We start from the raw sequence: 20,365 nt of genomic DNA on the forward strand, positions 1-20,365 counted from the left end.
GCACAAGCTGTAGTTCTAAATGCACCAAATGGTTGTTTTATCTATTCAAATAATGACATCAATACATGAAAAATGTATATGGCTTTCTTCCTACGGCTCAGCTGTGGATTGAAATAAAAAAATGTTTATGTTGGTGCTTTAGCATTACACAGCATTAATTTACATATTACACAAAATTCAGGTAACAGATGAGTAGATCAACATTTAAACCGATTTGATTTTGTTAATGTGTACAAACAATAATATAATGATCTTGATTTATTGACCCTCTCACGAGATATTCACGAAAATGCTTTGTTAAGGCAGTTAAGGTAAAGTTACCTTTATTTATTTCTTTGTACCTATAAGCCAATCATACAGAATCCAAGACAAAATCAGCATTGCGTTAACATTCCCTAGGTCCAGGGACATTATTCCCTCTCTATGGAAGACACGAGAAGAAAGGCCATGTAATACTTTTACAATCAAAGTCCCAGCATTTAAAGTTCTTCTATGGTGGACAACCCGATCAAAGTTATTGTTGGAGGGTTAGAATCTGGAGAGGGCAGATAAAATAGATAAGAAATACATTACTGGTAGCCTATAACACTCCAGTATCAAAGTACAACTGTCACTTGGATTTGTTTCTGACCGAGGCCTTTAACACTCATCTCATTTTCTGCTGAAACTTTTCAACAGCAAAAGTAGCACAAATGCAGATAATCACACTGATACAGAAGTTACCAAGTGCATATAGTCCCCAAAACACAGTGGAAGACTGCCAATTGGTTTCTGGGATACACTAGCCCTTTCTAGCATGGGAAGGGACGTTTGCAATCAATATTCATGAACAGAGTTTTGTATCCAGAAACTCTATTACACATTACATCATCTGATGCAAACTATTAAGAAATTCATTTTCACCTTACTTGTAACATTTAACAGTTGTCATTGCAAAAGGGAAATCCTTATCCTCCATTCACTGGATTCAGTTAATGTTGGTTATATTAAACAAAAAACCCTAAAATCTGTAAATCTGTGACTTCAATGAAATCCTTGAAGCATATATGGTTATCTTTTACCTCTGACACGGAAAGAATATGCTGGGAACTTACTAATGAATGCAGTTTCATGATCTGCTTTTTTGCACCACTGATTGAGATATATATATATATATATATATATATATATAGATATATATATTTTAAAAAAACTTAATGTTCATTCCTTAGTCTTTCCAAACTGGCCTGTGCAGTGACCAAGGCCACAAATTTCATTTTCCCCTCCAGAGCGATATGAAGAAGTTTCCAAAATGTATACTTCTGCTTTGTTTTAAGCTGGGTCTTACGTTCCTTGGTTGAACGACCTGTACAAGTCAAAATATACCAGGTAATACTGCACTGTCATAGATTCATGCGTAGATGTTCTGGCCGTTTGGGGATAAAGGGATAGGTTTGCTTTTTGTATGGCCCAGAATTGGATTGTCTGATTGGTAGTGGTGCAGATGCTTCTCCGCTTACAGTCACATCCATTTGTTCCACACTACTTGTTTCCATTCTGAAATCGGCTGGTGTTTGGGCGTTTACGGTTTCAGCAGCTGTCCCTCGTCCCCAGAAGTCACTCTGAGAAAACTTTACAGGGCTTTAAAAAGAAGAAAAAAAAAAGTGTCAGCATCAATTTTTTTTAGTCAGACATCATAATTACATTGTACATATTAACACATTAATCTGGCTCCACTGGTCTATATTATATCACAGAAGAGCTCACCAACCACATTCAATATTTTAAATACATCCCACATTAAATCCTCACCATATCCATTTAAAATGAACCCATCTGAGTGCAAACCACCATCAGTGATACCATTTCCCTGTACCAGAGGTAAGCATTGCCTAGTCAGCCAATGCACTGTATGCACGTATGAGGGTGGAGGAGTATAGAGGTTGAAAGGTTGTGTGTGGCCACATTTTGCAGGATGAACGCTTCTATAGTAGCCCAAAATCTGCTTTGTGGTGTCTGTGTTCTTTTCTGGGTGGCTTCCGCACACAGATCACTCGGTGATTGTAAAGATGAGGAGCAGCAATTGTGAGAGATTTCTATTCACAGCTACATAATATCACCTGAATACTTATTTATAGATGGGGATCAGTATGCTGGTACCCTTATAGCTAATTTTTCCTGAAAAGTGATCAAATTAAACACTATTGTCTCATGTTAACCTGCATGTCTTTATGTAATAGAATAAAGCAAAGACACTGTGAAAAGAGAGCAATTATTGCTTATTCTATAAAGATATTCTAAATGGCATGGACACATTTGCTGGTATTCCTTACAAAATATGTTAAAGGTAGCATGTTAAAAGGTAAAGACTAGAAGACCATGCCCAAGCAGCCTCGTGTTCTGTTGACAATAGCAAGTATTATTAATAAAGATTAAAGTCTGTGAGACTGAAACCAACCTCGCTGGACACGGCCACAAGAGGAAAATGAACTAGAGGTTAAACAAAAGGATTGTGAAAAAGGTAGAAAAAAATCCAAAGAAAACTTCCAAAGAGATACAAGATGAACTTCAATGTAAAAGGTAGCTCAGTGGCTGACCACACCATCCAACGCTGTATGAGTGGCAGTTTACTCCATAGAAAACCCAGACTGGCATTTGCTAAAATAGGAAGATTTTGGTACTTACCAATAAATCCCTTTTTCGGAAGCCATAGGGGACACTGGCACAACTTCAAGACTGTGGGGTGATGATGGTGGCTTATTGGGAGCTGGCACTTTAAATAATCTAAAAAGTGAAACAGGCTCATCCCCCTCTATACCACATCATCCTTCAGTTATGAATTAGCTGAGAGGAGACGGGAAGAAGAGAACAGAAACTATACGAGGGAAGAGAGCATATAACAATTAAACACAACAGAACAACAAGTATTAAGGCAAGAAAACAGCGACGGGCGGGCGGCCAGTGTCCCCTATGGTTTCCGAAAAAGGGATTTATCGGTAAGTACCAAAATCATCCTTTTTCTGTCAGCCACTAGGGGACACTAGCACAACTTCAAGACTGTGGGGACGCCCCAAAGTTTCCCCCCTGGGCGGGAGATCGCTGAGGAACTTGCAAAACAAGACTGCCAAACGTATGAATACTGGACCAAGTGGCTGCTCTACAGAGTTGAGTGGTAGCCCCCCTACTAGCAGCCCACGAAGATCCAACCGAGCGTGTCGAATGGGCAGCAATGGATAATGGAGGTCGCCTAGATTACACACTGCCCGATCCGTCGGGGACTGACGTCATGAACTGGGCGGGCGTGCAGCTGTCAATCACCGCCGGCCGCCGCATGTGTACGGGCGGTCGGCCGACCGCCCCGTACACACACAGCGACGCGCCAATATATCGGTAGATATATTGGCCGTCGGCTGTGCAGCGCGGCCGGCGCGATACGTCTGTGAACGACTGATATCACAGACGTAACGGCCGTACACACTGGAACGCCCGATATATCGACCAGTGTGTACGGGCCTTTAGATTTGTAATTGCGCCTGATGAGAACAATAATTGATAGCAGGAATGCCAATGATAAGTACGTGAATACATTTTACTAATCAACAATAATTAAAAATGAATAAAAATGAAATATAAATATATTACACCTCTGTTATGCAGAGTATTACAGAGGGTACATGAATCACATATCAAATGAAAAGAAACAAGTAGTAAAAAACATATACGGAAGGGGAAGAGAAAGGGATGGGAATAAGAGGGCAGGGTAATGTGATGTTATTTACCTTACGAGTCACTATAAATTGTCCAGAAAAAGCGGTGTAATTAGTAGTAGTTATCCGCTCAAGTGGTGGTGTCCCACCTATTTATTGAGTGGATAGGTTTCTTAGAACTGAAGGTGAAATAATCAGAGCTCGCAAGGAATTCCAATATACAAGTTGGATTGTGAACTGACAGCTTGGGTGTTTCAAGTCTGTGTGTTAATTGCGGGGTACCTCTGTCTCTCTAGTGGGGGGATCGGATGCGGGGTTCAAGTGTGAGGACTTCGCTGCCCTCACTGGTGATCTAGCAGTGACAGCGATGACGCTATGCTGCAAGCGCATGGTGGTGGTCACAGTCTTAGAGGGGGAAGAAGGGTACTGCTTCAAGACCGTTAAGGACTGCCTGCGGTATCCTCACCCCTCTTACAGCGTCTTACCTGTCCCTCCTGGTCCGTGTCCCAGCGTACGCCTCTGCCTGTCTTCGCTGCGCGTGTAGCGGCCGCTGCTCTCTCTTGCTGTACTTCTTCACTACCTGGTTCCGGCTTTGCCGGTCACGTGACCGGGGCGCTCCACCTGTATGGAATTCCTTTCCTCTGTAGTTTAAGATTATGTTAGATGTTAATAGAGCTTGGTGGGTTGGTTTGAAAATACACTGTTTGAGTAACATTGGATGGTGGTCCTACGCGTATCAACCCGTATGGGCCTTCGTCAGGGAGTATAATAGGATGATTCATATGAAAAGCTGACACGACCTTGGGAAGAAATGTGTTCTCAACTCTACTCTATCAGGTTGAAAGATCAAGTAGGGAGGCTTACAAGACAAAGTACCCTCCGGGCTGAAGCTATGGCCAGTAGAAAACCAGTCTTCAAGGTGAGATATTTAAGATCTGCTTCTTCCAGGGGTTCAAAACAGGGCAACTGTAGATAATCCAGCACCAGATTAAAATCCCAAAAAGCTGTAGGAGGAACAAACGGAGGATGTACCCGTAGGAAAGATTGCACATCCGGTAGAAGCGCCAGGCGTTTTTGAAAGAAAAATCGATAAGGCAGACCCCTGAACTTTTAAGGATCCTAGACGAAGTCCGGAATCTAAACCTGCCTGAAGAAAGAGCAAGAACCTTGAGAGACGAAAGGACTCTGATTGAAACCCTTTTCGGTCACACCAAGAGATATAAGACCGCCAGATGCGATGGTAATGGGCTGCTGTCACAGGTTTTCATGCATGCAACATAGTGGGAATAACACATTACGGATGACTAAGTTCCACCTTAACGAAAAAAGGGTTGTCCCGGCCTTTCAGGTTCCGGTCCCTTCTGCGGGACATGCATCGCTGGACGTGATCCGTGCAATAGGAATCTACGTGGATTGTACCAGTGCCATCAGAAAAGCAGATTCTCTTTTTCTCTATGGATTTCACAAGAGAGGATGGCCTGCTGGTAAACAGATGCTGGCAAAGATAGCTTCAGATGACGATTTCAGAAGCATATTCTCTAAATTAATCTCCCTATTCTGGCTAATGTCTGTTGATTCTACTTGTAAGGTAGGTCCTTTTGGGCAGCACAATGTGGTGCTTCAGCAGAACAGATATGTAAGGCAGCCATATGGTCTTCCGTATACACATTCATTAGACATTATGCCTTGAATAACTTTGCCTCTCACAATGCTGAATTCGGGCGAAGGATTCTCCTGTACATCAGGAGCGTCCCCACCTCTAAACTGCTTTGGGAAATCCCATTGTTATCCTGTGGATAACCTGTGTACCCTCCTGGAGAATTATACGTTATGGTAAGAACTTACCGTTGATAACGTCCACAGGTCCACCGGTCTCCTACCCTGACGCACCTGATTTGAGGATCCTTTTACTCATTATCCTCTTCCTTCTTGTACGGAAGGGTGTGCATGTGTGTTGTTCTCGCCTGATTAGGGCTCTACATGATGCTCCTGCCTTCTGCTTTGGAATACAACTGAATTGCCTGAGCCAGTGGGCGGGGATATATGGACGGGCCCGTTGCATCCTGGAAGGCCAGAAAGCTTTGATCGATTGGTGCCAATCCGCTGACGCTCCATCATGTTCTACTGTTATCCTGTGGACTTAGGAGAAATACCGTTATCAACGGTAAGTTCTTACCATAACGTATATATTCTTGACACCTCTCGCATGCAGGCTCTGCTTTTTGTTCCTCCTTGTCGACTGATGTACGCCACTGCTGTGGTGTTGTCCGACTGTACTTGGATCATTGTAGATCGCCCGAAGTTCCAGAATGTTGATCGGAAGGAGGGCTTAGTGGGGTGACCACCTGCCCTGGAATTGCGCTGCGCCCCTTGGGTGACAGCTACCCATCCTCTCAGACTCGCATCCGTTGTGGGGAGGATCCAATCCTGAATCCCGAAACTCCGGCCTTCCAGGAGATTGGAGGATTGCAGCCACCACAGAAGGGAAATTCTGGCCTGAGGCGACAGCCATATCATCCGGTGCATCTGAAGAGGTGATCCGGACCATTTGCTCAGGAGATCCAGCTGAGAAGTCCTGGTATGGAACCTCCCGTATTGGATCGCCTCGTATGAGGCGACCATCTTTCCCAACAATCTTATACAAAGATGGATGGACACTCGAGTAGGACGGAGCACCATGCGGACCACCTCCTGAAGTGTTTTCACCTTGTCGTCTGGTAGGAACACCTTCTGGTCCACAGTATCCAGCAACATCCCCAGGAACAGGAGCCACTGAGTCGAATCCAGGTGGGACTTCTGTAAGTTGAGGATCCATCCATGGTGTGACAGAAGTTGGATAGTGTGGTCGACATGGAGCAACAAAAGCTCCCTGGATCTTGATTTGATCAGAAGATCGTCCAGGTAACGGACAATACTGACTCCCTGGACCTGGAACATCATCTCCGCCATCACCTTCGTGAACACCCTCGGAGCGGTGGACAGGCCGAAGGGCAGTGCCTGAAATTGGTAGCGATCGTCCAGCAGGGCAAACCTCAGGTACACCTGATGAGGTGGCCAAATCGAAATATGGAGGTAAGAGTCCTTGATATCCAAGGAAACCATGAACTGCTGTTCTTCCTGGCCCGCAATCACTGCTCGCAAGGATACCATTTTGAACTTGAACACCTTCAGGTAAGGATTCAAGGACTTTAGATTCAAAATGGGTCTTACCGAACCATCCGGTTTCAGAACCACAAACAGGTTGGAGTAATAACCCTTGCCTCGTTGTGGTATTGGTACTGGAACAATGACTTGGGACTGGACCAACTTTAGGATGGCCTGTTGCAACGTAACCTGCATATCCTACAAAGCTGGTAAGCTTGATTTGAAAAATCGTTGGGGAGGAGCATTGTTGAACTCCAGCTTGTAGCCTTGAGAAACGAGATACCTGACCCAGGTATCCTGGAAGGAAGCCTCCCAGACGCGGCTGAAGTGACGCAGTCGAGCTGCCACCTCGATATCCCCTCGGGGTGGGTGGGCACCATCATGCTGAGGCCTTAGTGGAAGCAGAACTGGTGGTCTGTTCCTGAGAGCTGGTGCTTTCTTGACTTACCTCTGGTGCATCTAGTCACATTGGAGGCACCTCTGGCCTTAGATCAAAATCTATGAGACCGAAAGGACTGTACAGACGGCCCCGGGTAGGAACGTCTCGCCGGTGGGGCCCCAGAGGGGAGAAACGTGGATTTCCCAGCCAATTCAACCCCAAAGAGCCATTCCCTTAAAAAGGCGAGGGATTCCACGTCTGCTATCCACTGACGCAACCACAAGGCCCGCCGCACCTTCACTTCCATGGCAGAGATCCTAGCATTAATGTTCCCCCTCTCTTTGAGGGAATCACAGAGGACGCGTGTAGTGTCCTGAATGTGCTTTAGGAGGGTCGCCATAGTGACCAGGGGCATAGCCCCGGAGAGGCCCTCCTGAATTTGAGTGGCCCATGAATGAATGGCATGCGTCATCCAGCAACCCGCAATGACCGGCCGTTGCGATACACCTGCTGCCATGTAAAGAGATTTGAGCGTAGCTTCTATTTTCCTATCCCAAGGATCCTTTATAGTAAAGGAGCCCGGAGCAGGCATCACCGCCTTTTTGGACAGTTGAGAGACTGATACATCAACCCCCGGGGGTTCCTATCAAAATTTCCTACCTTCAGGAGCAAATGGGAAAGTGCGCAAAAACTTTTTGGACACTTGGAATTTTTGTCTGGATTTTTCCAGGCCAACTTGAATAGGTCATCTAACTCTGCAGAATCAGGGAAAGTGACATTAGTCCTGTTTTGTGTAAAGAAAAACGACTGCTGTGACGCAGCGTCCTCTAGAGGGAGCTTCAACACGTCACGAATAGCCAGAATTAGGGGTTCAATACCCTGAGCTGAATCGGTATCGCCACTAACGGGGTCCAAGTCCTCCCCATCCTCCTGTATATCCTCACCTGTGTCAGATAGTAGAGCAGGCAAACCACGCTTTTGTGGTCCTGCATGAGAGGAGGGGGCTGTGTAACATCTGCCCTAGCAGCTAAATCTGCAACAGCCTGTTGTAGCAGCTGTGTTTTCTGTACATTAGCAGTGAGCTGAGATGACATATCAGACATCATAGTTTTTAGAGACCCTAGCCATGCGGGCTCTGGACCCTCTCCCCCAGCCCCTTCACTGATTTGTTAAGATTGGCTGCATTGTTCACAAGAAATAGAATCAGATGATACTGGAGAGAATCTAGTGTGACATACAATGCACAGCTTGTGTTTACCCATGTTTCACAGTAAGCACAATAACATACACACAGACAGTAATATATCTCAAGCCTGCCCTTACTGTATGTGAGAGGAGACACACAGAGAGAAGGACACCAGCACACCCCTAGTTGCACAGCCCCAGTGAGGCTGACAGCTAACTATAACACAGTAAACACTAATAATGTCTGTCCTGTAAAGGACCCAGATAGTGTACAATAGCGGATCTCCCCCTTTGCTACACCCTGTACTAGTGTTCCAGCGTGGCTTGTAAGGCAGGAAGCGCCGTGTGTGCCGTCTGTGGCTGCATTAAGAAGAAGACGCCAAAACGCTGCTGGTCCCGCTCTGAAGTAGCTTCGCCCCCTCCAATGGCGCCAGAGCTATAGTGATTATTTATACTGGCAAAGTTTCCCGTTTGCTCAAAAAGGTAACACAAGTGCTAGTTCAAGCAATTGACAGCCAGTCTACACGGGGGACCCTAGCAGGAAGCCCCCCAGGACGGTCCCGTACGCCATGCCCGCGTTCAGCCGCACTTTGAACTGGGGGACCCCCTAGCGGGAAACTCGGTTTGTATTCAACACAGACGTTACCTTCAGGCAGTGTTAGGGGTGTGTGGCATGCTGAGATTGTGACAGCCAAGGCGCAGTGCCCCGCTGAACAACAGCCCCTGAGGACGGTGGTCCTGCAGCGGGGAAGCGGCTCTGCACCTCGTAAGGCCGGTGACCGTCCCCCCAACTCCCAAGGTGCAGGTATGCCATTTCCCAAACAGCATACCAAAAATAACAAACATTAAAAAGAAATTGAAGAAAAAAACTCTCTGGAGCTCAGAGATGTGATCCTCTCCTGAGGGCTCATTTTTCTAAACTGCCTGTGGGAGGGGGCATAGAGGGGAGGAGCCAGTACACCCAGTGAAGATATTTAAAGTGCACCGGCTCCTTTGGACCCCGTCTATACCCATCATACTAGATTCCCCAATATCCTTATGGATGCTAGAGAAAAACAATGATGGATGACTATTCCTTTTCACTTTCATGTTATTTTAAGAGAAAAAAAACAGGTTTGTCTTGTTTTCATGGAACTGTACCAACAAATATGTCCTTGTCTGTAAGTAAGGCATTAGAAATGGGGCCCGAGATGAAAGACAGAAAAAAACAGCATTTCAATAATTCACAAAAATAAGAATTTACTTACCGATAATTCTATTTCTCGGAGTCCGTAGTGGATGCTGGGGTTCCTGAAAGGACCATGGGGAATAGCGGCTCCGCAGGAGACAGGGCACAAAAAAGTAAAGCTTTTACCAGATCAGGTGGTGTGCACTGGCTCCTCCCCCTATGACCCTCCTCCAGACTCCAGTTAGGTACTGTGCCCGGACGAGCGTACACAATAAGGGAGGCAATTTGAATCCCGGGTAAGACTCATACCAGCCACACCAATCACACCGTACAACTTGTGATCTAAACCCAGTTAACAGTATGATAACAGAAAGAGCCTCTTAAAGATGGCTCCTTAACAATATAACCCGAATTTGTTAACAATAACTATGTACAGTATTGCAGATAATCCGCACTTGGGATGGGCGCCCAGCATCCACTACGGACTCCGAGAAATAGAATTATCGGTAAGTAAATTCTTATTTTCTCTATCGTCCTAAGTGGATGCTGGGGTTCCTGAAAGGACCATGGGGATTATACCAAAGCTCCCAAACGGGCGGGAGAGTGCGGATGACTCTGCAGCACCGAATGAGAGAATTCCAAGTCCTCTTTTGCCAGGGTATCAAATTTGTAGAATTTTACAAACGTGTTTTCCCCCGACCACGTAGCTGCTCGACAGAATTGTAATGCCGAGACCCCTCGGGCAGCCGCCCAAGATGAGCCCACCTTCCTTGTGGAATGGGCCTTAACAGATTTAGGCTGTGGCAGGCCTGCCACAGAATGAGCAAGTTGAATTGTGTTACAAATCCAACGAGCAATCGTCTGCTTAGAAGCAGGGGCACCCAACTTGTTGGGTGCATATAGTATCAACAGCGAGTCAGATTTTCTGACTTCAGCCGTCCTTGAAATGTATATTTTTAAGGCTCTGACAACGTCCAACAACTTGGAGTCCTCCAAGTCGCCAGTGGCCGCAGGCACCACAATAGGTTGGTTCAGGTGAAACGCTGATACCACCTTAGGGAGAAAATGCGGACGAGTCCTCAGTTCTGCCCTATCCGAATGGAAGATTAGATAAGGGCTTTTATAAGATAAAGCCGCCAATTCAGATACTCTCCTGGCGGAAGCCAGGGCCAGTAACATAGTCACTTTCCATGTGAGATATTTAAAATCCACCTTTTTCAATGGTTCAAACCAATGGGATTTGAGGAAATCTAAAACTACATTTAGATCCCACGGTGCCACCGGAGGCACCACAGGAGGCTGTATATGCAGTACTCCTTTAACAAAAGTCTGTACCTCAGGAACTGAGGCCAATTCTTTTTGGAAGAATATTGACAGGGCCGAAATTTGAACCTTAATAGATCTCAATTTGAGACCCATAGACAATCCTGATTGTAGGAAATGTAGGAAACGACCCAGTTGAAATTCCTCCGTCGGAACACTCCGATCCTCGCACCACGCGACATATTTTCGCCAAATGCGGTGATAATGTTTCGCGGTGACTTCCTTCCTTGCCTTAATCAAGGTAGGAATGACTTCTTCTGGAATGCCTTTCCCTTTTAGGATCTGGCGTTCAACCGCCATGCCGTCAAACGCAGCCGCGGTAAGTCTTGAAAGAGACAGGGACCCTGTTGTAGCAGGTCCCTTCTCAGAAGTAGAGGGCACGGGTCGTCCGTGACCAACTCTTGAAGTTCCGGGTACCAAGTCCTTCTTGGCCAATCCGGAGCCACTAGTATTGTTCTTACTCCTCCTCACCGTATAATCTTCAATACCTTTGGTATGAGAGGCAGAGGAGGAAACACATATACTGATTTGTACACCCAAGGTGTTACCAGTGCGTCCACAGCTATTGCCTGTGGATCTCTTGACCTGGCGCAATACTTGTCCAGTTTCTTGTTGAGGCGAGACGCCATCATGTCTACCATTGGTCTTTCCCAACAGTTTATTAGCATGTGGAAGACTTCTGGATGAAGACCCCCCTCTCCCGGGTGAATATCGTGTCTGCTGAGGAAGTCTGCTTCCCAGTTGTCCACGCCCGGGAAGAACACTGCTGACAGTGCTATTACGTGATTCTCCGCCCAGCGAAGAATCTTGGCAGCTTCTGCCATTGCACTCCTGCTTCTTGTGCCGCCCTGTCTGTTTACATGGGCGACCGCCGTGATGTTGTCCGACTGAATCAACACCGGTTTTCCTTGCAGGAGTGGTTCCGCCTGGCTTAGAGCATTTTGGATTGCTCTTAGTACCAGAATGTTTATGTGAAGAGACTTTTCCAGGTTCGTCCATACCCCCTGGAAGTTTCTTCCTTGTGTGACTGCTCCCCAACCTCTCAGGCTGGCGTCCGTGGTCACCAGGATCAAATCCTGTATGCCGAATCTGCGGCCCTCCAATAGATGAGCCTTTTGCAACCACCACAGAAGATATACCCTTGTCCTTGGCGACAGGGTTATTCGCAGGTGCATCTGAGGATGCGACCCTGACCATTTGTCCAACAGATCCCTTTGGAAAATTCTTGCATGGAATCTGCCGAATGGAATTGCTTCGTAAAAAGCCACCATTTTTCCCAGGACTCTTGTGCATTGATGTACAGACACCTTTCCTGGTTTTAGGAGGTTCCTGACAGGTCGGATAACTCCTTGGCTTTTTCCTCGGGAAGAAAAACCTTTTTCTGAACCGTGTCCAGAATCATCCCTAGGAACAGCAGACGTATCGTCGGAAAACAGCTGCGATTCTTGGAATATTTAGAATCCAGTCGTGCCGTCGAAGAACTACTTTAGATAGTGCTCTTCCGACCTCCAACTGTTCTCTGGAACTTGCCCTTTTTAGGTCGTGCAAGTAAGGGATAATTTAGATGCCTTTTTTCTTTGAAGAAACATCTTTTCGGCCATTACCTTGGTAAAAAGGCCCGGGGTGCCGTGGATAATTCAAACGGCATCGTCTGAAACTGATATTGACAGTTCTGTACCACGAACCAGAGGTACCCTTGATGAGAAGGACAAAATTTGGACATGGAGGTAATCCTTGATGTCCAGGGACACCATATAGTCCCCTTTTTTCCGGTTCGCTATCACTGCTCTGAGTGACTTTATCTCGATTTGAACCTTTTATGTAAGTGTTCAAAACATTTTAGATTTAGACTATGTGTCACCAAGCCGTCTGGCTTCAGTACCACAATATAGTGTGGAAAAATAATACCCTTTTCCTTGTCGTAGGAGGGGTACTTTGATTATCACCTGCTGGATATACAGCTTGTGAATTGTTTCCAATGCTGCCTCCCTGTCGGAGGGAGCCGTTGGTAAAGCAGACTTCAGGAACCTGCGAGGAGAAGATGTCTCGACTCTCCAATCTTTACCCCTGGGATAATACTCGTACGATCTAGGGGTCAACTTGCGAGTGATCCCACTGCGCCCTGAGACTCTTGAGACTACCCCCCCACCTTGAGTCCGCTTGCACGGCCCCAGCGTCATGCTGAGGACTTGGCAGACGCGGTGGAGGGCTTCTTTTCCTGGGAAAGGGCTGCCTGCTGCAGTCTACTTCCCTTACCTCTATGTCTGGGCAGATATGACTGGCCTTTTGCCTGCATGCCCTCATGGGAAAGGAAAGATTGAGGCTGAAAAGACGGTGTCTTTTTTAGCTGAGATGTAACTTGGGGTAAAAAAGGTTGGATTTCCCAGCTGTTGCTGTGGTCCCCAGGTCCGATGGACCGACCCCCAAATAACTCCTTCCCTTTATACAGCAATACTTCCATCTGCCGTATGGGATCTGTATCACCTGACCACTGTCGTGTCCCTGACCTCTTCTGGGAGATATGGACAACGCACTTATCTTGATGCCAGAGAGCAAATATCCCTCTGTGCATCTCACATACATATATATAGAATGCATCCTATTAAATGCTCTACATGAATAAAATATTTTCAGTCAGGGAATCCGACCAAGCCAACCCAGCACTGCATCTCCAGGCTGATGGCGATCGCTGGTCGCAGTATAACCACCGTATGTGTGTATATACTTTTTAGGATATTTTTCCAGCTTCCTATCAGCTGGCTCCTTGAGGGCGGCCGTATCTGGAGACGGTAACGCCACTTGATAAGCGTGTGAGCGCCTTATCACCCTAAGGGGTGTTTCCCAACGTACCCTAATTTCTGGCGGGAAAGGGTATAACGCCAATATTTGCTATCGGGGTAACCCTACGCATCATCACACACTTCATTTTATTTTATCTGATTCAGGAAAAACTACAGGTAGTTTTTTCCACTCCCACATAATACCCTTTCTTGTGGTACTTGTAGTATCAGAAACACGTAACACCTCCTTCATTGCCCTTAACGTGTGGCCCTAATGAGAAATACGTTTGTTTATTCACCGTCGACACTGTATTCAGTGTCCGTGTCTGTGTCTGTGTCGACCGACTGAGGTAAATGGGCGTTTTTTAAAAACCCCTGACGGTGTTTCTGAGACGCCTGGACCGGTCCTAATAGATTGTCGGCCGTCTCATGTCGTCAACCGACCTTGCAGCGTGTTGACATTCTCACGTAATTCTCTAAATAAGCCATCCATTCCGGTGTCGACTCCCTAGAGAGTGACATCACCATTACAGGCAATTTCTCCGCCTCCTCACCAACATCGTCCTCATACATGTCGACACACACGTACCGACACACAGCACACACACCGGGAATGCTCTGACAGAGGACAGGACCCACTAGCCCTTTGGGGAGACAGAGGGAGAGTCTGCCAGCACACACCAAAAACGCTATAATTATATAGGGACAACCTTATATAAGTGTTTCTCCCTTATAGCATCTTTTATATATATACAATATCGCCAAAATCAGTGCCCCCCCTCTCTGTTTTAACCCTGTTTCTGTAGTGCAGTGCAGGGGAGAGCCTGGGAGCCTTCTCTCCAGCTTTTCTGTGAGAGAAAATGGCGCTGTGTGCTGAGGAGATAGGCCCCGCCCCTTTTACGGCGGGCTCGTCTCCCGCTATTTTTGAAGTTAGGCAGGGGTTAAATATCTCCATATAGCCTCTGTGGGCTATATGTGAGGTATTTTTTGCCTCTAATAAGGTTTTTATTTGCCTCTCAGAGCGCCCCCCCCAGCGCTCTGCACCCTCAGTGACTGTTGTGTGAAGTGTGCTGAGAGGAAAATGGCGCACAGCTGCAGTGCTGTGCGCTACCTTTATGAAGACTCAGGAGTCTTCAGCCGCCGATTTTGGACCTCTTCTCTCTTCAGCGTCTGCAAGGGGGCCGGCGGCGCGGCTCCGGTGACCATCCAGGCTGTACCTGTGATCGTCCCTCTGGAGCTAGTGTCCAGTAGCCAAGCAGCAAATCCACTCTGCACGCAGGTGAGTTCACTACTTCTCCCCTAAGTCCCTCGTTGCAGTGATCCTGTTGCCAGCAGGACTCACTGTAAAGTAAAAAACCTAAGCTAAACTTTCTCTAAGCAGCTCTTTAGGAGAGCCACCTAGATTGCACCCTTCTCGTTCGGGCACAAAATCTAACTGGAGTCTGGAGGAGGGTCATAGGGGGAGGAGCCAGTGCACACCACCTGATCTGGTAAAAGCTTTACTTTTTTGTGCCCTGTCTCCTGCGGAGCCGCTATTCCCCATGGTCCTTTCAGGAACCCCAGCATCCACTTAGGACGATAGAGAAATGCTATTAAGAATGGTTTGCAGCAGCATATGAATCACTGTAAATTCTGAACATTACCTCACAGGTGTGCGAGGGCTTCCGATAAATCTGCGAGGAGATCGGATTTTTGGTTCAAATGAAAACTTCTCTTTTACGCTTTCAAGTACGGAGGGGGCCACATATGTGAAACCCTAGAAAGATGAGGAGAGTCAGCCAAGCACTTTTCTTTCAATTAAATACTAACATATGCAAACAGTTCGCCAAAAACTTACAACAAACACCTGATTGGCACTTTCACTGAGAGTGGCATCATCTGGACTGTCTACAGGCGTCTGACGTGTAAACTTTGAATCAAACTGGCTCACATCCTCTTCAGATTGCTTTGAGAAGATAAATACATTATTATACATGAAAGAAAGTTTAAATGGAATACACAGGAAGCAGATGTTATGCCCATATACAGCATACTTGAATAATGCACATGTCACAGTTCCATGCTACATCTGCCCCACCTGCAGTGCAATATGGTTTTGACCAATTGCTAACTTTTTTTAGTTTGGTAACAACTCTGAAATTGCTTCCTAGGCCAGATTCAAGTAGAAGCAGTAATTTACTGCGCAGGGGTGGGAAGGGTGATAACTTTGGCTTTTATCCCTGAGACTATTCAGTTACAGCGCCTCTGAAGGTAACACAGGTTAACCCATAGTTTCCAGGAAGGGTACCCAAAGCTATGGGTTAACATATTTGCGACACCCACGTTATGGGCCCTTACCGAAAAAATCTACCTACAATGGGACTACGCCTATCTTATTTAGCAGCAAATTCCAGCCCACTTCAGTCATACTGCAATATCCTATAATTATTCCCTCACCTTTCATAGACATCCAAGTGATTTCTTCTTAACCAGATCTATCCAAATGCTCAATCATAAATTATTCCTGTTTGAGAAACATGTCCAGGTTCCTGATTTTCCAACATACTGTACTCTCTCTCACTCCTATCTGCAGGGCCCAGTATTTAACTTACTTTTAAAGCAACCTTACCTTTTATTCTAAAGGATGTAGAAACAGGAATAACCATGCCCCAATCATGGTTACCATTGTCGGACACAGTAATAACCTATGATGCCTAAACTATTCCTTGACATGAGTAAAACGGTAAGGGATATAATTCCTAAGCTGTGACCATTCATACACACACACCGCTTTTATAGCCATAATACCACAATTTTTTCCCCAAAACCTTTTTCTTTCTTTCTATAAGGAATGGTATTCTAAACCACAGTAGAGGTAAAGCTAAATAAAAAAAAACCCCAGTAAATAAAATTGGTGGTAGACCTGAATCCAAAACAATGTAGGGAGAAAGGATACAGGAACCACAGCCCTTATGGTCCATATCCAAGTATGACAATCTGAAGCATTATGTATTGCGGGGAATAAGCAGTGTGACGCTAAATCAGGGGTCCTGAGCACACATACGGGTCTTGTATCAAAGTGTACCCCTGAAAAGTTTAATCGCACCAATATTTACCAAATCCCTTACTCTGTCTGTGTAACTAAATGTTATTTTATAAAAAGAAATGTAAACCTGTTACTTTTACCCAATCTCTTAAAATGGGGAAGCCATGCACAAGGTAGGGCAATATGAAGACCTTTACAGACCAAGGTACATCTGGCCATTATTACAGTATACATCAAAAACCTACCAAAAGTGGTTTGAAGGGAGGCTCCACCTTTCGAGACAAAAGATCTTCCCAGTTAATATGCCTGAAAAATGGATGAGCCTGAAAGATAAGAATTAAATGACACTTGACTATGCACTGTAAGAGACCAGGATGTCAATTAGCTCTCCCTGCTCTTGTCATTGCAGTGTGTGAAGCAGATCTAACATATCTTCTGCAGCAACAGTCTCCGCTGCACCTTAGGTGGATGTATTTTTGCATGTGAGAAAATTTCATACCATGCTCTTCGGGACACCTGAACCAGTCTTTCTAAAAGAAAGCCAAGTAAAGAACTAATGGGCGCTATCCTTTAAGGATAAATCAGTCTGGTAAAAACTCATGTGCTTGCAGGATAAACAAAAATCAGAACACAGCAGCAAATTTTATCTTATACAGGTTGAGTATCCCATATCCAAATATTCCGAAATACGGAATTTCTTGAGTGAGATCTTTGTTTTCTGATGGCTCAATGTACACAAACTTTCTTTAATACCCAGTTATTAAAAATATTGTATTAAATGACCTTCAGGCTGTGTGTATAAGGTGTATATGAAACATAAATGAATTGTGTGAATGTACACACACTTTGTTTAATGCACAAAGTTATTAAAAATATTGGCTAAAATGACCATCAGGCTGTGTGTATAAGGTGTATATGAAACATAAAAGCATTCTGTGCTTAGACTTTGGTCCCATCGCCATGATATGTCATTATGGTATGCAATTATTACAAAATATGGAAAATTCAGTTATCCAAAATACTTCTGGTCCCAAGCATTTTGGATAAGGGATACTCAACCTGTAGTAGTATTAATCCAATATAGGTGGGCTGGAGGGAGGAACTCTGACTTATCCAGTGCTGAATATCTCCCGTAAATCAATTTTGTATCAAAGCTATTTGTTTTTGAATCACGTAATAAGGGTACTTCAATCTAGGCACAAGATCTGTAAACTACATAAATATAAAGGGTGTATGAATAATGGTCAGTAAAAGCCCCCATTTTATTACCAGCACAAGCATCTTCATGGAGACACGTAAGTGTGGGGAAAAGGTCCAAACATGATGCATAAATCTGACTGGTTCCTACTTTTGTCTTAGAATCTGTAAGTAAGTCAACGGCTGAGAAATGTTTGACATCTCTTCCAGAAAGGAGATGAAGGAGTAAGCAGCTAAAACTGCATTATCCATTCTAATAAACATATATTCCAAGTTGAACGTCAAGTGAAAGTTTAACACAACACTAATATAAAAAGCACCATGTCTGGCTTAGCACACCAAATGTAAGATATAGATACACTACCGCCACCTGTCAATTCCAGTATAAAAAGTCACCTGAACGTCCCCCGCATCCCCAACACCTGCTCCAAGACGAGAGGCAGCATTTCTTTTTAGCAGCTTAAGGGTGAGAACGAAAAGGAAGAAACAAAAGCCCATAAGTCATATAAATATACACACACGCAGATATATATATATATATAGTCCTAATGAAACATAAAACTTTAGTTCTGAAACATTGAAACGGACATTGTGGCCCTGCTGCGTCTAGTGTGCCGCCTACCTAAAATGCATATTATATTTATATACATATATACTTGTATATATATATTATTTTGTATGGTATTGAGGACGGAGCAGTAGCTCCGAAACGTGTCTCGCGTCTACCGACAATCCAAGTCTTACTTCTTTGTGTAACTAGTCTCCAGTGCCGTGATTTTTCAAGGAGTGTATGCTGTGTTCACACTGATGCACGGAGACCTGCTGGGTTGTTGAGTTGGAGTGCCGGCTGCTATGGATTGTGCATATACACACACACATATGCATGCATTTGCATTACACTTACATTTGTTATATATATATATATATATATATATATATATATATATATATATATTTTATATGTGTATGTATATCTTACTCATACACACTCTTGACAAAGGTTTTGTGCTATATATGCCCTATACACTGTACCTTCCCTGTTTTTAAACTGCTAATGTAAACACAAACCACAAGATTAGTGAGCTACCACACATTTCTCAGTCTTGCACTGAACTTACCACCTAGCAATAGTAAAGGCCTACCGTGCCTAGAGGAAGCTCTAGGCTGGAAGGTGGGATGCTAAGGCATGAAATATAATGAATGCATCTGTGTACATGAAATAACACGCAATTCGATTTAAAATTTCATGTAGTGACAAGAAAAAGTGCGTTACAAACTTCGGTTTTGATGACCTGCACACTCAATTTTACATGAAAAGCAGGATCCAGAAGACAGTCTTACATTTCTAGCCAAATAATTATTGTGGGGAATAAACACCCCTAAAGAATCAAATCCAGAATTTGGTGAATGCCCAACTAAAAATGGCCACACGCATACATGCACATACAATCTTACTCACTGGGAACATACCTTTTTAAGTAAGTCCCTGGCTTCTTGTGTGAGGTAGGGGGGCAGGTTTAGTTTACATTTAAGAATCTTATCTATAGTTTTTTTTCGGTTTTCACCAGTAAATGGTGGCTGCAAATAAAATTAAAGCAAAGAAGCAATGTGTTAAAACACAAAAAGATAAAAAGAAACACTCGTGTAACATAATAAAAAGCTAAAAATACAATGAGAAAAACAAATGTTCACACTGGTTATATGACATCAAACAACCACCACGTTCATTGTTTCAGCCTTACTTATTCACCAAGGACCCTTAAATGGTAAGAAACAGACACAGGGCAAATCACTCTGAAGGACTGGCTGATCTGGTGATGCATGCTTCTACTAAAGCTGTGGAGATATGCTGATGGAGAAATACAGTGCACTTACTGCTCCGGTTAGCATGTCATACATCAACGCCCCCAAACTCCACCAATCTACTGCACGGTTATGGCCACTTCTCATTAGAATTTCAGGGGCCCTGGAGGAAAAGAAAAATTGGGATTTTTGTTTACTTACCGTAAAATCTCTTTCTCTGAGTCCATCTGGGGGACGCTGCGCCGTTACTTGTGGGTTAGAGGTGTGTGGTAGTGGAGTTTGGCACAGAATCTAAAGCTGACTCCTCCCCCCTCTAACCCCTCCCATCTCCTTCCTGCTCAGCCATATTCAGTTAACGTTTAGCCAAGCCAAAGGAGATAGACCAGAATAAAAAAATTAACCAATTAAACCAGACAAACTATGGGAGGGATCGCAGCGTCCCCCAGATGGACTCAGAGAAAGAGATTTTACGGTAAGTAAACAAAAATCCCAATTTCTCTGTCCTCCATCTGGGGGACGCTGCGCCGTTACTTGTGGGATTTCCCAAAGCAAGCTAATGAGAGGAGGGAGACGGTGACGGCATAGCCGTCTTCAATATACGACGCCCAACAGAGGCAGTCTCCAAACCAAAAGTATGAAAACGATAAAACTTTGTGAAAGTATGAACTGACGACC

The 20,365-nt window shown here is 44.8% G+C and overlaps 1 protein-coding gene across 1 annotated transcript in view; it reads right to left on the reverse strand.

Annotated features, from left to right (window-relative positions):
• Window positions 1–293: 293 nt before the first annotated feature.
• Window positions 294–20,365, reverse strand: part of RPS6KB1 (ribosomal protein S6 kinase B1) — a 97,776-nt gene continuing 77,704 nt past the window's right edge. The window contains exons 9-15 of the mRNA XM_063954037.1: window positions 19,763–19,853; window positions 19,358–19,465; window positions 18,284–18,346; window positions 16,936–17,013; window positions 15,503–15,610; window positions 15,309–15,421; window positions 294–1,620 (exon numbers count right to left, since the gene is read on the reverse strand). Of these exons, the coding sequence (XP_063810107.1) occupies window positions 1,383–1,620; window positions 15,309–15,421; window positions 15,503–15,610; window positions 16,936–17,013; window positions 18,284–18,346; window positions 19,358–19,465; window positions 19,763–19,853 (799 nt within the window). The 3' untranslated portion in view covers window positions 294–1,382. The remainder of the gene's footprint in view (window positions 1,621–15,308; window positions 15,422–15,502; window positions 15,611–16,935; window positions 17,014–18,283; window positions 18,347–19,357; window positions 19,466–19,762; window positions 19,854–20,365) is intronic.

Source organism: Pseudophryne corroboree, chromosome 2 (genome assembly GCF_028390025.1).
Source record: "Pseudophryne corroboree isolate aPseCor3 chromosome 2, aPseCor3.hap2, whole genome shotgun sequence".
Lineage (NCBI taxonomy): Eukaryota > Metazoa > Chordata > Amphibia > Anura > Myobatrachidae > Pseudophryne > Pseudophryne corroboree.